Here is a 13416-nt window from a genome sequence, read left to right on the forward strand (position 1 = left end):
CTGACCTCAACCCCATCGAACACCTTTGGGATGAAATGGAACGCCGACTGCGAGCCAGGCCTAATCTCCCAACATCAGTGGCCAACCTCACTAATGTTCTTGTGGCTGAATGGAAGCAAGTCCCCGCAGGAATGTTCCAACATCAAGTGGAGGCTGTTATAGCTGCAAAGGGGGGACCAACTCCATATTAATGCCCATGATTTTGGAATGAGATGTTCGATGAGCAGGTGTCCACATACTTTTGGTCATGTAGTGTGTGGCAAGTGCATTCAAGCAGTGATTGAAAGGCTAGAAAGGCTTTTTGATTCTGATAAAAGGGCAGTCTGCTGTTGCTTCATCCAGTTTTGGATTTCTGAATTAATTAAATTGATTCTTGAAGAATATAACTTATAAATTCCTCATGAGCTTAGTTCAACTGTCGTACCCCATCAGAACCCAAAACATTTAAGCTTGTTTCACTCCAATCTGTGTGAACAAAGTAATTGTAAACAAACACTATATAGCCTCAAAACATGGTTAAAACTATAATGTTGATATCATGGATGGTCAGTCCTTGCATCCATAGCTCTGTCTATTAATTTTAGTGGTTATATTTCTCCAGGCAATCCCTCTTCTTTTTACCAATACAGGGGCAGGGTGCACACTTTATTGTTAGAACTGCGGATTTCCCCTTTAATATGACAATCGGTACCAGAAACATGCCATGTCATCATGATTGTAAACCATGGCTCTGTCTCGCTTGTCTCTCTCTTTGTAGCACGTTCTGAAAAAGCTGCTGGCCATCACTGAGCTCCTTCAGCAGAAACAGGTTCACTATGCCATGTCCAACAGCAACAGGTAGTACAGCACTCCTCCTCTCTCGTTCTCTCCCTCAGTCTCCTTGCACAGAGATGCACACAGGACCTGACCCAGCATGCTCCAATTATCACCATGGCACCCCCACCCCCACCCATCTCCTCCTCCGACAGTCCCGCCCACCACATTGCCCATGCCAGGAGAGCTATGCAACGAAAGCAACAGCAAGCTGAACAACCAACGCAAAAAAAAAAACTAAACTTGCACCAGTGACTGACTGCTGTATGCGCAGGAAATGTTTTTTTCTTATTCTGAAAAGTGTTCATGATTCTGTGACTTGGGTACATGTATGGGTATCATTCCCCTTCATCAAGAGGGTCAAAGATTTTATTTCAAAGTATGCCCAAGACATGTTCGTCCACACAGCACAGGTTGCCAAAGTATATCTCCCTGCTCAATATGAGGAAAGTCAACTGACATGAAGAAGCTACAGTCAACCCTGTTTTTCTTAACTGGATTATGAGCGGTAATGCTTTTTATACTGTATTTTATGGTTGTGACAATGTCCACAAAGTGCTGAAACTAGCTTTTCTATTTGTCTCCAGTATTTTGGGGTTCATTCTCTGTATTTTAGTTTGGAGATTCTTGCAGAAAGTGTTTTTTATCCACAAACAAAAAAAATATTGCTGGAATCATGAGTATATAGTTCAGACAAACTTTTTTTATTTTCTTCCAATTGTATGACATTGATTGTTTTTTGGTTCATTCTTCCTTAACTTCTCAATGCCAGACAAGATAGAAGTTTTTAACTAGTTAATGAAAATGTTTACAGCAGTAAATCTTTAAATAGTACAGATTGTATCAGACATGCATGCACTTATTAAACAGTTGTTTTGTAAAGTAGATAATGGAGTCTTTCTTCCCCAGGTCATTTGTGATTAAGTGCCTTCGGGACTGTCTTTGCTCTGTGTTATGGCCTAGAAACCCAGGTTTGAGATTTAAGAGCAGCCTTGTATCATAACTGTTCAAAAATGTATTGAATGTTAGTCCCTTAATGCTCTAGGCAAGTGCACTGTGCTCACAGAGCCTATTGATGTTATGCCCATGGAATATACACATTTTTACTACATCATAAGAGATGAAGTCATTCAAACAAATTTTGTATTTCAAACCTGACACAATAAAACATGTAGATTTTTTTTTTTTTTTTTACAGAAAACATGACAAGACCTTTGAAAAAGCATAATGTACGGCCTCAAAAATATCAAAGATAATACAATATCTAAATCCTCTCTAATGGTGGAGTCTTGCACACATTGGGTAGACCTTCTGTGAGGCCATAGGCCATGAGAGGGCCAGTATTACTGACAGTCCTTCAGTGACAAAAGTGGTTGGGTGAAAAAAACAATGTTTGTGTCATCATTCATAGGTCATCCAGATCTTCATCAGTCCACTCCTCCTAGAAAGCACAGCAAGCTATTTAATGACCTGAAAATCAGAGGCACTGGTAGCAACAATGTGTTGAAGTGGTTTTGACTCACCTCTTCTGTCATCCGAGGCTCTTTCGCTACATGCTCATCATCCTCAGATCCTCTTTTTCTTTTCCTGTAAAAGAGATTGAGAATATATTTGTACTTTTTCTGATGTTAAGAGTACACAATCGGGTGGTATATGTAGTATTGGTGACCTGTGTAACCTGTAGGCTTTAACTGATTGGACTGAAGCAAGGTAAATCATCACCGAGATCGTTCTGCTGGAAGATGTTTTAGCAGACCAAAAACCTCAATGTTTTCCTCGTGTTTGCCCCTCATGATCATCCCTTCATGTCATGCACATCTCCAGTCCCCTCCCCCGTTGTCTAGTGTACAATCTGTGTCATGACACCAACAGTAAACACCATGTGAAGTTACCATCCGGAGTTCATCAGTATGTATGGATGTGGAAGGGGTTATGGTGGCATGGTCAATAAATGGCATTAAGATGTAACTGATGTACAGTCAATGTAAGGCCTTCTCAACAGTGTACACTTTGTCTTGCAGGACTGAGTGCACCATCATGGCATTGGCTGCCACCATCCAGGTAATGTGAATTTTACCAATGGGACGAGGTCAGTCAGTCAAACAAACAAGCAGCCCGCCCATGTACTGGCATTGAGCGCTGGACCGGAAAGCTAGGTGGATTTGTATTGAGCGTGTAGCTTTCTGGACATTGATACATTATGGCAGACTGAGCCCCGCAATGGGAAAGTGACGGACTGGATCTGGGAAAGGGACTGACTGGACCAGTCCCAAAGCCCTTGAACAGACACTGGTGAAATGAGTAACTCCTTACCCAACGCTAACCTGAACTATTTTCAAGCTTGAGGGCCAAATCAGACAGACATGAAGAGGACACTTTGAAGACTGTTTGCCTACATGGCAGAGTTATATAGCTTACAGACAGCCACAGACAACTATAAACTGGCCCATCTCCTGTATGTTGATTGGCTTGGCCTTCGTCCTGAATTTGGGCTGAATTGAATCTTTGAGGTCCCTACACATTTAGCCTCCTTGTCAACAGTGAAACCTTCCCAGAGGGCCTTGGTTCAGAGGCGAGCCAAAACACCGTAACGATAACAATGACCTTCAGGGAAATCTAATGTAGCACCTCTCCAAGAAAGACAAGCCTTAACTCACATTCTACACACCACTACTTTACTTGATTTTACAACCCAACCTCTTCCTATCACCAAAATGGCATTTCACACTGGCTTTATATATATATATATATATATATACACACACACACACACACACACACAGTGGGGGAAAAAGTATTTAGTCAGCCACCAATTGTGCAAGTTCTCCCACTTAAAAAGATGAGGCCTGTAATTTTCATCATAGGTACACGTCAACTATGACAGACAAAATGAGAAAAAAGAATCCAGAAAATCACATTTAATGAATTTATTTGCAAATTATGGTGGAAAATAAGTATTTGGTCACCTACAAACAAGCAAGATTTCAGTCTTCCCAGCCTGGTGCAGGTCTACAATTTTGTTTCTGGTGTCCTTTGACAGCTCTTTGGTCTTGGCCATAGTGGAGTTTGGAGTGTGACTGTTTGAGGTTGTGGACAGGTGTCTTTTATACTGATAAGTTCAAACAGGTGCCATTAATACAGGTAACGAGTGGAGGACAGAGGAGCCTCTTAAAGAAGAAGTTACAGGTCTGTGAGAGCCAGAAATCTTGCTTGTTTGTAGGTGACCAAATACTTATTTTCCACCATAATTTGCAAATAAATTCATTAAAAATCCTACAATGTGATTTTCTGGATTTTTTTTTCTCATTTTGTCTGTCATAGTTGACGTGTACCTATGATGAAAATTACAGGCCTCTCATTTTTTTAAGTGGGAGAACTTGCACAATTGGTGGCTGACTAAATACTTTTCCCCCCCCTATGTATGTATGTGTAATATTATATATATATATATATAATATTATGTATATATATATAATATTATGTATATATATATAATATTATATATTAATATATATTAATATAATATATTAATATATAATATATAATATTAATATATAATATTAATATATATTAATATATATATAATATTATATATATATACATAATATTATATATATATATAATATATATTAATATATTATATTAATATATATAATATTAATATAAATATATATAATATATTAATATATTAATATAAATATAAAATATATATATACACATATACATACTTACTATATATATTATTTATATATATATATATATATATATATATATATATATACACACACACACACACACAGTCAAAAGTTTGGACACCTACTCATTCAACGGTTTTTATTTTTACATTGTAGAATAATAGTGAAGACATCAAAACTATGAAATAACATATGGAATCATGTAACCAAAAAAGTGTTAAACAAATCAAAATATGTTATATTTGAGATTCTTCAAATAGCCACCCTTTGCCTTGACAGCTTTGCACACTCTTGGCATTCTCTCAACCATCTTCATCAGGTAGTCACCTGGAATGCATTTCAATTAACAGGTGTGCCTTGTTAAGTTCGTTTGTGGGATTTTTTTCCTTCTTAATGCGTTTGAGCCAATCAGTTGTGACAAGGTAGGGGGGGTATACAGAAGATAGCCCTATTTGGTAAAAGACCAAGTCCATATTATGGCAAGAACAGCTCAAATAAGCAAAGAGAAACAACAGTTCATCATTACATGAAGGTCAGTCAGTACAGAACATTAAGAACTTTGAACGTTTCTTCAAGTGCAGTCGCAAAAAACATCAAGCGCTATGATGAAACTGGCTCTCATGAGGACCACCACAGAATTGGAAGATCCAGAGTTACCTCTGCTGCAGAGGATAAGTTCATTAGAGTTACCAGCCTCAGAAATTGCAGCCCAAATAAATGCTTTACAGAGTTCAAGTAACAGATGCATCTCAACATCAACTGTTCAGAGGGGACTGTGTGAACCAGGCCTTCATGATCGATTGCTGCAAAGAAACCACTACTAAAGGACACCAATTATAAGAAGAGACTTGCTTGGGCCAAGAAACACGAGCAATGGACATTAGACCGTGGAAATTTGGTCTGGAGTCCAAATTGGAGATTTTTGGTTCCAACCGTTGTCTTTGTGAGACGCAGTGTGGGTGAACGGATGATCTCTGCATGTGTATTCCCCACCGTAAAGCATGGAGGAGTTGGTGTTATGGTGTGGGGGTGCTTTGTTGGTGACACTGTGATTTATTTAGAATTCAAGGCACACTTAACCAGGATGGCTACCACAGCATTCTGCAGTGATACGCCATCCCATCTGGTTTGGGCTTAGTATCATTTGTTTTTCAACAGGACAATGACCCAACACACCTCCAGGCTGTGTAAGGGCTATTTTCCCAAGAAGGAGAGTGATGGAGTTCTGCATCAGATGACCTGGCCTCCACAATCCCCCGACCTACACCCAATTGAGATGGTTTGGGATGAGTTGGACCGCAGAGTGAAGGAAAAGCAGCCAACAAGTGCTCAGCATATGTGGGAACTCCTTCAAGACTGTTGAAAAAGCATTCCAGGTGAAGCTGGTTGAGAGAATGCCAAGAGTGTGCAAAGCTGTCATCAAGGCAAAGGGTGGTTATTTGAAGAATCAAATATATATTTTGATTTAACACTTTTTGCTTACTAATTCATTCCATATGTGTTATTTCATAGTTTTGATGTCTTCACTATTATTCTACAAAGTCCAAACTTTTGTCTGGTACTAATTATATATATATATATATATATATATATATATATATATACACACACACACACACATACAGTGGGGAGAACAAGTATTTGATACACTGCCGATTTTGCAGGTTTTCCTACTTACAAAGCATGTAGAGGTCTGTAATTTTTATCATAGGTACACTTCAACTGTGAGAGACAGAATCTAAAACAAAAATCCAGAAAATCACATTGTATGATTTTTAAGTAATTAATTTGCATTTTATTGCATGACATAAGTATTTGATACATCAGAAAAGCAGAACTTAATATTTGGTACAGAAACCTTTGTTTGCAATTACAGAGATCATACGTTTCCTGTAGGTCTTGACCAGGTTTGCACACACTGCAGCAGGGATTTTGGCCCACTCCTCCATACGGACCTTCTCCAGATCCTTCAGGTTTCGGGGCTGTCGCTGGGTAATACGGACTTTCAGCTCCCTCCAAAGATTTTCTATTGGGTTCAGGTCTGGAGACTGACTAGGCCACTCCAGGACCTTGAGCTGCTTCTTACAGAGCCACTCCTTAGTTGCCCTGGCTGTGTGTTTCGGGTCATTGTCATGCTGGAAGACCCAGCCACGACCCATCTTCAATGCTCTTACTGAGGGAAGGAGGTTGTTGGCCAAGATCTCGCGATACATGGCCCCATCCATCCTCCCCTCAATACGGTGCAGTCGTCCTGTCCCCTTTGCAGGAAGCATCCCCAAAGAATGATGTTTCCACCTCCATGCTTCACGGTTGGGATGGTGTTCTTGGGGTTGTACTCATCCTTCTTCTTCCTCCAAACACGGCGAGTGGAGTTTAGACCAAAAAGCTCTATTTTTGTCTCATCAGACCACATTACCTTCTCCCATTCCTCCTCTGGATCATCCAGATGGTCATTGGCAAACTTCAGACGGGTCTGGACATGTGCTGGCTTGAACAGGGGGACCTTGCGTGCGCTGCAGGATTTTAATCCAAGACGGCGTAGTGTGTTACTAATGGTTTTCTTTGAGACTGTGGTCCCAGCTCTCTTCAGGTCATTGACCAGGTCCTGCCGTGTAGTTCTGGGCTGATCCCTCACCTTCCTCATGATCATTGATGCCCCACGAGGTGAGATCTTGCATGGAGCCCCAGACCGAGGGTGATTGACCGTCATCTTGAACTTCTTCCATTTTCTAATAATTGCGCCAACAGTTGTTGCCTTCTCACCAAGCTGCTTGCCTATTGTCCTGTAGCCCATCCCAGCCTTGTGCAGGTCTACAATTTTATCCCTGATGTCCTTACACAGCTCTCTGGTCTTGGCCATTGTGGAGAGGTTGGAGTCTGTTTGATTGAGTGTGTGGACAGGTGTCTTTTATACAGGTAACGAGTTCAGGTGCAGTTAATACAGGTCATGAGTGGAAAACAGGAGGGCTTCTTAAAAGAAAAACTAACAGGTCTGTGAGAGCCGGAATTCTTACTGGTTGGTAGGAAATCAAATACTTATGTCATGCAATAAAATGCAAATGAATTACTTAAAAATCATACAATGTGATTTTCTGGATTTTTGTTTTAGATTCTGTCTCTCACAGTTGAAATGTACCTATGAAAAAAATTACAGACCTCTACATGCTTTGTAAGTAGGAAAACCTTCAAAATCGGCAGTGTATCAAATACTTGTTCTCCCCACTGTATATATACACACACACACTGATGCTACTAGCTATATATTTTATATGCTGCTTTACCTGTTGATAGGATACACTTAGGCTTGAATGACAAAACCAGTGTTTTTGTATGACGGCTAAATGGAGTTGTATGATAGGTTAACATTTGTATCATAGCTTAACATAGTTTGTAGGACCCATTTGTAACCTGTGAATGTGTAACCCTATGGAAACGAACCTGAAGTCTGGACCTGAGAAACTAAAGGAACTGAGAAATCCTCCCTTTAAGCCTGGGCTCATCAACAGAAGCTTTCATAGATTTGCAACTTCAATGTAACCCTCACTAGCCCACCTTCCTTGGCAATACAAGCCAACACCACACTAACCAAGATCATTCAAATTTCTTCTGTGCAGGCCAAGCACAGATTCACCAACCTCTGTCATTTGGATGAGAACTGGTTGATTTTGTACAACCACCGTCTGCTCATCCAAACAGCTCAAAGTCAGAGACTAGGAACCGATAGCCAATAACCTGTAGTTTCTCAGTTTAGATGCACTGAAGATTACAGACCTCACCCAAGTCTTCATAGACTATTGAGATATGGGTGAGACAACTCCTTTCTTCAAAATGTACAAATGTAACTGTTGTGCTTCCTCCATTTCATATAGCGGATGTGTTTATTTTAGAATTTTCTACCTGATAGACAGATCCGTGAATCTTTTGCATCTTAGATACACTTGATTGACCTGGCAAAATAAAACTGTTAGTATGTATGGCGAAAGGTATTGCTTCATTTGTGCAAGACTATTTACTCTGAAGTGGTCTTAAACAGAATATCCTCTCCTTACCTGACAGCCATTCCTATCACACAAAATTAATTAATTACTCAAGTCAGCTGATAATTTCTACCTTAACTCCCTCCCCAGTTGTGTGGTAGTGCACCAATGGAACTACAAACTCTCTTTTTGCGCAATGTAATAATTGCATGTGTTTGTAACCGACAGATTAATTCAAGGAAGCTACACTGAGTATACCAAACATTAGGAACACATTCCTAATACTGAGTTGCCCCCCAACCCCCACCCCCACCCCCCACCCACCCTCAGAACAGCCTCAATCGTCAGGGCATGGACTCTACAAGGTGTCGAAAGCGTTCCACAGGGATGCTGGCCCATGTTGGCTCCAATGCTTCCCACAGTTGGCTGGATGTCCTTTGGTTGGTGGACCATTCTTGATACACACAGGAAACTGTTGAGTGTGAAAAACCCAGCAGCGTTGCCGTTCTTGACACAAAACGGCACGCCTGGCACCTACTACCATACCCCCGTTCAAAGGCACTTAAATCTTTTGTCTTGCCAATTCACCCTCAATGGCACACATACACAATCCATGTGTAGGTGTAGGCTGTCATTGTAAATAAGAATTTGTTCTTAACTGGCTTGCCTAGTTAAAGGTAAAATAAAAAATTAATGTCTCAAGGCTTAAAAATCCTTCTTTAACCTGTCTCTTCCCCTTCATCTACACTGATTGAAGTGGATTTAACAAGTGACATCAATAAGAGATCATAGCTTTCACTTGGATTCACCTGGTCAGTCTGTCATGGAAAGAGCATGTTTTGTATACGTACGTACATGTTGGAGTTTGTGCCAAAGTCAGCATGGACCCTCTCCAGCTTCATTTTGTAAGCGTTAACCTCATCTTGTTTCGGAAGTTCATACTTTTTCATGAGAGTTTTTATCCCTGTGTGAAAAAGAAAATGATTGTCCATGAAACAACACCATGAACAGCATTTGTAGAATTTTGATGTGCAGTCACAACTTTGATCAAGCTTGCCACCTTGTGGTTGGAATTGGTAAATGCAACGATGCAGGCAAAAATACTCACGTCTCATCGCGTCGTACATCTTTGAGAGGGTCTCTTTGTCCTCCTTCAGTCCCAAACATTCTGTCAGATAGCTATAAGAAAGGGGAAAACAAACTTAATTGATTACTGCATTTAATGAAAACATGAGAATACTACCCTGCTCTACAATACACTATGAAAGTATGTTAGTTGTCACTTCTCTAGGCCATGTTGGTTAGGGCCTCGTTCCATTTCAGCCCATATCCCCTGAAACGGGGCCTTGCTCTTGTCTAGAACACAAGAGCCCTGGTGCTGGCCTACCTCTCCATGCTGAGGCCGGCCCGCGACGCACTGTTCAGGATGGCCGTCATGGCGATCTGAGACGGGGGAAACTGCAGGCCAGTGTCTGTCAGGGTGGCCCGAGTCAGGAAGTCATCAGCACTCTTCCTCAGAGACTCTGGGTTGTCCAGAAGAGGATACCTTGTCTGAGGTAAAGGTCACCAATAGACAGGGCTGTTATCTGAAGCCTAACCTGCTTGGTTTTCTATTCTTACAGAATTAACAGCTACAAGTCTTCAAAATGTCTCTTTAAATCTCAGCAGCACACTCCATTGGGTTATGTTCATCTGCTGTAGCTCTACTGAGCGTCATTGACCTGGTAAGTATCTCCATCCACCCACCTTGAGGTCTATAAGCAGGCCCTCCATTGGTCTGTAAGGGGTGTGTACCACCAGGTGGAAGTTGAGCTGCTGAATGAGAAGGAGCTCATACTCCAAGATCTGCTCCAGAGCCCTCTCCTGTCCGGCCGCACTCTCTTGCACAAGATTCCCCACAAACTGGGTGCTGGACACGTTAAACTCATCCACCTTACAGGACAGGTATGCACAGGTCAGCCTGAAAGCGAGGGGAAAAAAGAGGTAAGCCAGGGAAGAGGTGGGAAGGAAAGAGCAGAGGAAGGAAAAGATGTGAGGAGAGGAGGAGAAACATGGAGGTTATGTACAGTGAGTTCAGAAATCAAGTGTAGCTACCTGAAAAGGAGTACTCAGAGGAGCCTATATACTGTATTTCTCAATATAAGAGACTGGGAGGACTAGTCAAAAACAAGCCCTTGACTACTCACATGATTGTTCTGGGGTGGTATTCCATTAGTGAGTTGTTCAGGTAAAATCTCCGGAAATACATGATGGCTGTACCCTGTTGAGATAATTGCACTGTTAAGCACTTACATAAAACCGGTTAGGTCTGATTTACGGTGTACCCTAATCTCCGTTAAACCAGAACTAAAGTCTCACATAATTGGTCAGCTGCTCGATTAAGTTCTGGTCCATACATGTTAAGAGAAGAGATGGAGCTCCACCCTCTCTCTTTGCAAGTTATGGGCAGAATGTCCCCTCCCCTTCTGAAATTCTTAAGATGCCAACACCTGCGAAATCGTGATTTGTCCAAATAACCAGTCCAAACAACCAGTGACGAAAAACCCAAACACCATAACAACTGCTGCCTTATCCTATGCAACCCATTCAGTCCTGCCCAGATTCTCTCGGTTTACACCCAGAATATTTCCATGAGAGATTAGGTGTACCCTTACAAAATACATACCACAACAGACTTGGGCATCACAGGCTTGAAAGCATTACAGAAGTCAAGCAGTCTCTTCTCATAGTGCCTGAAGAGGACATCCTCCTCGTGAGCCTCCAGGAACAAGGAGTCACTAACCCCAGGCTTTTTTTAAGGAAGGGATAAAATAAAGGATGGGAGACGACAACAACGTTGGAAGCAGGTAGCAACTATAATCACAAAGTTGTAGTGGAAAAGACGAAACACTGGCTCATTATCACATGTAATGTAACATGCTACAAATCATTTTACCTTCCCACTGGTAAGCATTTTGTTGCAATATTTCTGGTTGGCTTCATATCTCAGTTGTTTCAGACTTTCTTCATTGTCGAATGTCCAGAACTTTTTCTGTGAGCTATTGTGAAACATGGTAAAGCTCTGCACATAACAGAACACGTAGGTTGTCAGAATTGTCATTGAATCTCAGATAGTGACACTTGAACAACAGCTAAACATGACATGTGCAAGGTAAATTACCTAGCAAGCTAGCAATCTCTTTAGCTACCTACAATAGCATTGGACAGTGCGTTGCCTGTTAAATGGAAAACGGAGTCACTCACCACCTTCCGGAGACATTTGAAACCCCACCTCTTTAAGGAATACCTGTGATAGGATAAAGTAATCCTTCTACCCCCCCTTACCCCAACCCAAAAAAAAAAAAAAAAAGTCTAAAGTGGTGATCCCACTGGATCTAAGGTGAATGCACCTATTTGTAAATCGCTCTGGATCATTTTTTTTTTTACAGTGGTAAATGACGTAAATGTTAATGTTATTAGCTAGTTCAAGGAAGCAAACTGGGCTGGGTTTCCCAAAAGCATCGTAGCACTAAAATATTCATAATTCCATTGAAACGAAATGGACAAAACGTGATCTTAGTGCTACGATAACATTGTAAATTGAAGAAATATGCTCCAACCTTAACTTACATTTTAACTTGGTAAATGTGGCTAGATGGTAGCTAGCAAAGGCAACAGGCTAGCACGAGCAGTCGTTAGCGGGTCGACTTGCTAACAAAGCTCCTGCTAGCTATCTAATCAAACTCCAGATGATCCGTATACACGTTATGATAGAACTAACTTGCTAGCTAACTCGATAGCTAAACTATACATTTGTGCAGGATGTCTTCCTTACGTAGTCCCGTGTAGCTCAGTTGGTAGAGCATGGCGTTTGCAACGCCAGGGTTGTGGATTCGATTCCCACCGGGGGCCAGTATGAAAAAAATAAAAATACAAAATGTACACACTCACTAACTGTATGTCGCTCTGGATAAGAGCGTCTGCTAAATGACTAAAATGTAAATGTATCTATAACTATCATAGCAAGTAGCTTTCTCATTCTTTGTCAACATGTCCATTAATGATGACGTTTTATACCGTAATATATGGTAAAGTGCGCAAAGAGAAATTTATGCGTGATCTGTACCATCCAGGACAAATGGGATTAATTGGTTTAAATCAAGATCACCTCGGTCCTAGGGGAAACAAAGGTTGCGTGTTCGAATTTTATCACGGATTATTTGTTTTGCCAATTAGCAAGTTATCAACTACTTAGCATGTTAGCTAACCCTGACCCTTAACCCTAACACCTAGCCTAGCTAACGTTAGCTGCCTATATAACGTTAGCCACCTAGCTAACGCTAGTGTTAGCCACGTTTTTTTAAATTCGTAACATATTGTACGAATTTCAATTCGTAACATATCATACAAAATGGATGATGGACGTCCACAAATTAATACATACCATACCAAACGTAACATACAGTATCATACGATTTGGTGTACACCTGATTTACTATGGTATGTCTACTCCTGAGTCCAGGTTGATCAAAGGCAAACAGTCCTCTTAACCCTTACCCTGTCTCCTCTCTCTCTCACACACACGCCTTACGAAAAAATATTGCAGTCAGAGTGCAGTAAAATTGCTGTACACTGTAGTGTAACTGCCGTTACAGTGCAGTATAACTAAAGTTCAACTTGAGTACACTGCAGTTATTCTGCAATAACTGCGTCCAAAATACCACAGTCGACTGCACTTTTACTGCAGTTTCAAGACGGCAATCTTTTTTTGTAAAGGACACAGAGAGAGAGAGAGAAGCCAAGAAGAATGGTAAAAATGGAAAGATCGGTAGGTGTGGATACATACAAAAACTGGCCTCTTGGCTAAAGGAGAACATAACATACCCAGTGGTAGGCTATTCAATTGGGCAAAAACTGAGCATCAGCTGAGAGGATTGGTTAGTTGTTGCTAG

At 40.9% G+C, this 13416-nt stretch overlaps 2 protein-coding genes across 10 annotated transcripts in view; one reads left to right on the plus strand and one right to left on the minus strand.

Moving 5' to 3' along the window:
• LOC121585232 (ras GTPase-activating protein 1) overlaps positions 1 to 3565 on the plus strand; it is a 45560-nt gene extending 41995 nt beyond the window's left edge. For 4 of the 5 annotated variants that reach the window (XM_041901678.2, XM_041901675.2, XM_041901679.2 and 1 more), the window contains 2 exons: positions 758 to 837; positions 2835 to 3565. In XM_041901678.2, the coding sequence (XP_041757612.1) occupies positions 758 to 837; positions 2835 to 2883 (129 nt within the window). In that variant the 3' untranslated portion in view covers positions 2884 to 3565. Of the gene's footprint in view, positions 1 to 757; positions 2007 to 2834 lie in introns of those variants that run through there. The other variant, XM_041901677.2, reaches the window with a different exon arrangement.
• LOC121585234 (cyclin-H) lies at positions 1497 to 12997 on the minus strand. Of its 5 annotated transcripts, none has more exons than XM_041901682.1 (10): positions 12909 to 12997; positions 11421 to 11546; positions 11151 to 11273; positions 10672 to 10745; positions 10232 to 10445; positions 9873 to 10036; positions 9594 to 9664; positions 9341 to 9449; positions 2337 to 2400; positions 1497 to 2254 (listed from the first exon to the last, which is right to left on the minus strand). In XM_041901682.1, exons 1-10 carry the CDS (start codon positions 12933 to 12935, stop codon positions 2219 to 2221), a joined length of 1008 nt encoding a protein of 335 aa, XP_041757616.1. In that variant the 5' UTR covers positions 12936 to 12997; the 3' UTR covers positions 1497 to 2218. The 5 variants fall into 5 exon arrangements, with proteins under 5 accessions (XP_041757616.1, XP_041757617.1, XP_041757618.1 ...); XM_041901683.2 differs by lacking the exon at positions 12909 to 12997 and adding an exon at positions 12095 to 12367; XM_041901684.1 differs by lacking the exon at positions 12909 to 12997 and adding an exon at positions 12300 to 12339.
• Positions 12998 to 13416: the final 419 nt, after the last annotated feature.

The sequence above is a fragment of the Coregonus clupeaformis genome, chromosome 16 (assembly GCF_020615455.1).
Source record: "Coregonus clupeaformis isolate EN_2021a chromosome 16, ASM2061545v1, whole genome shotgun sequence".
Taxonomy (NCBI): domain Eukaryota; kingdom Metazoa; phylum Chordata; class Actinopteri; order Salmoniformes; family Salmonidae; genus Coregonus; species Coregonus clupeaformis.

Bases quoted from the DNA above. Each gene is read 5' to 3' on its own strand.
- LOC121585234 (XM_041901681.2), bottom strand. From the start codon at position 11,585: ATGACAATTCTGACAACCTACGTGTTCTGTTATGTGCAGAGCTTTACC. The intron at 10,446-10,671 runs GTGAGTAGTCAA...CCTCGCTTTCAG, and splicing joins TACCACCCCAGAACAATCAT to GCTGACCTGTGCATACCTGT. The intron at 2,401-9,340 runs GTACGTACGTAT...TCTCTTTTACAG, and splicing joins TTTGGCACAAACTCCAACAT to GAAAAGAAAAAGAGGATCTG.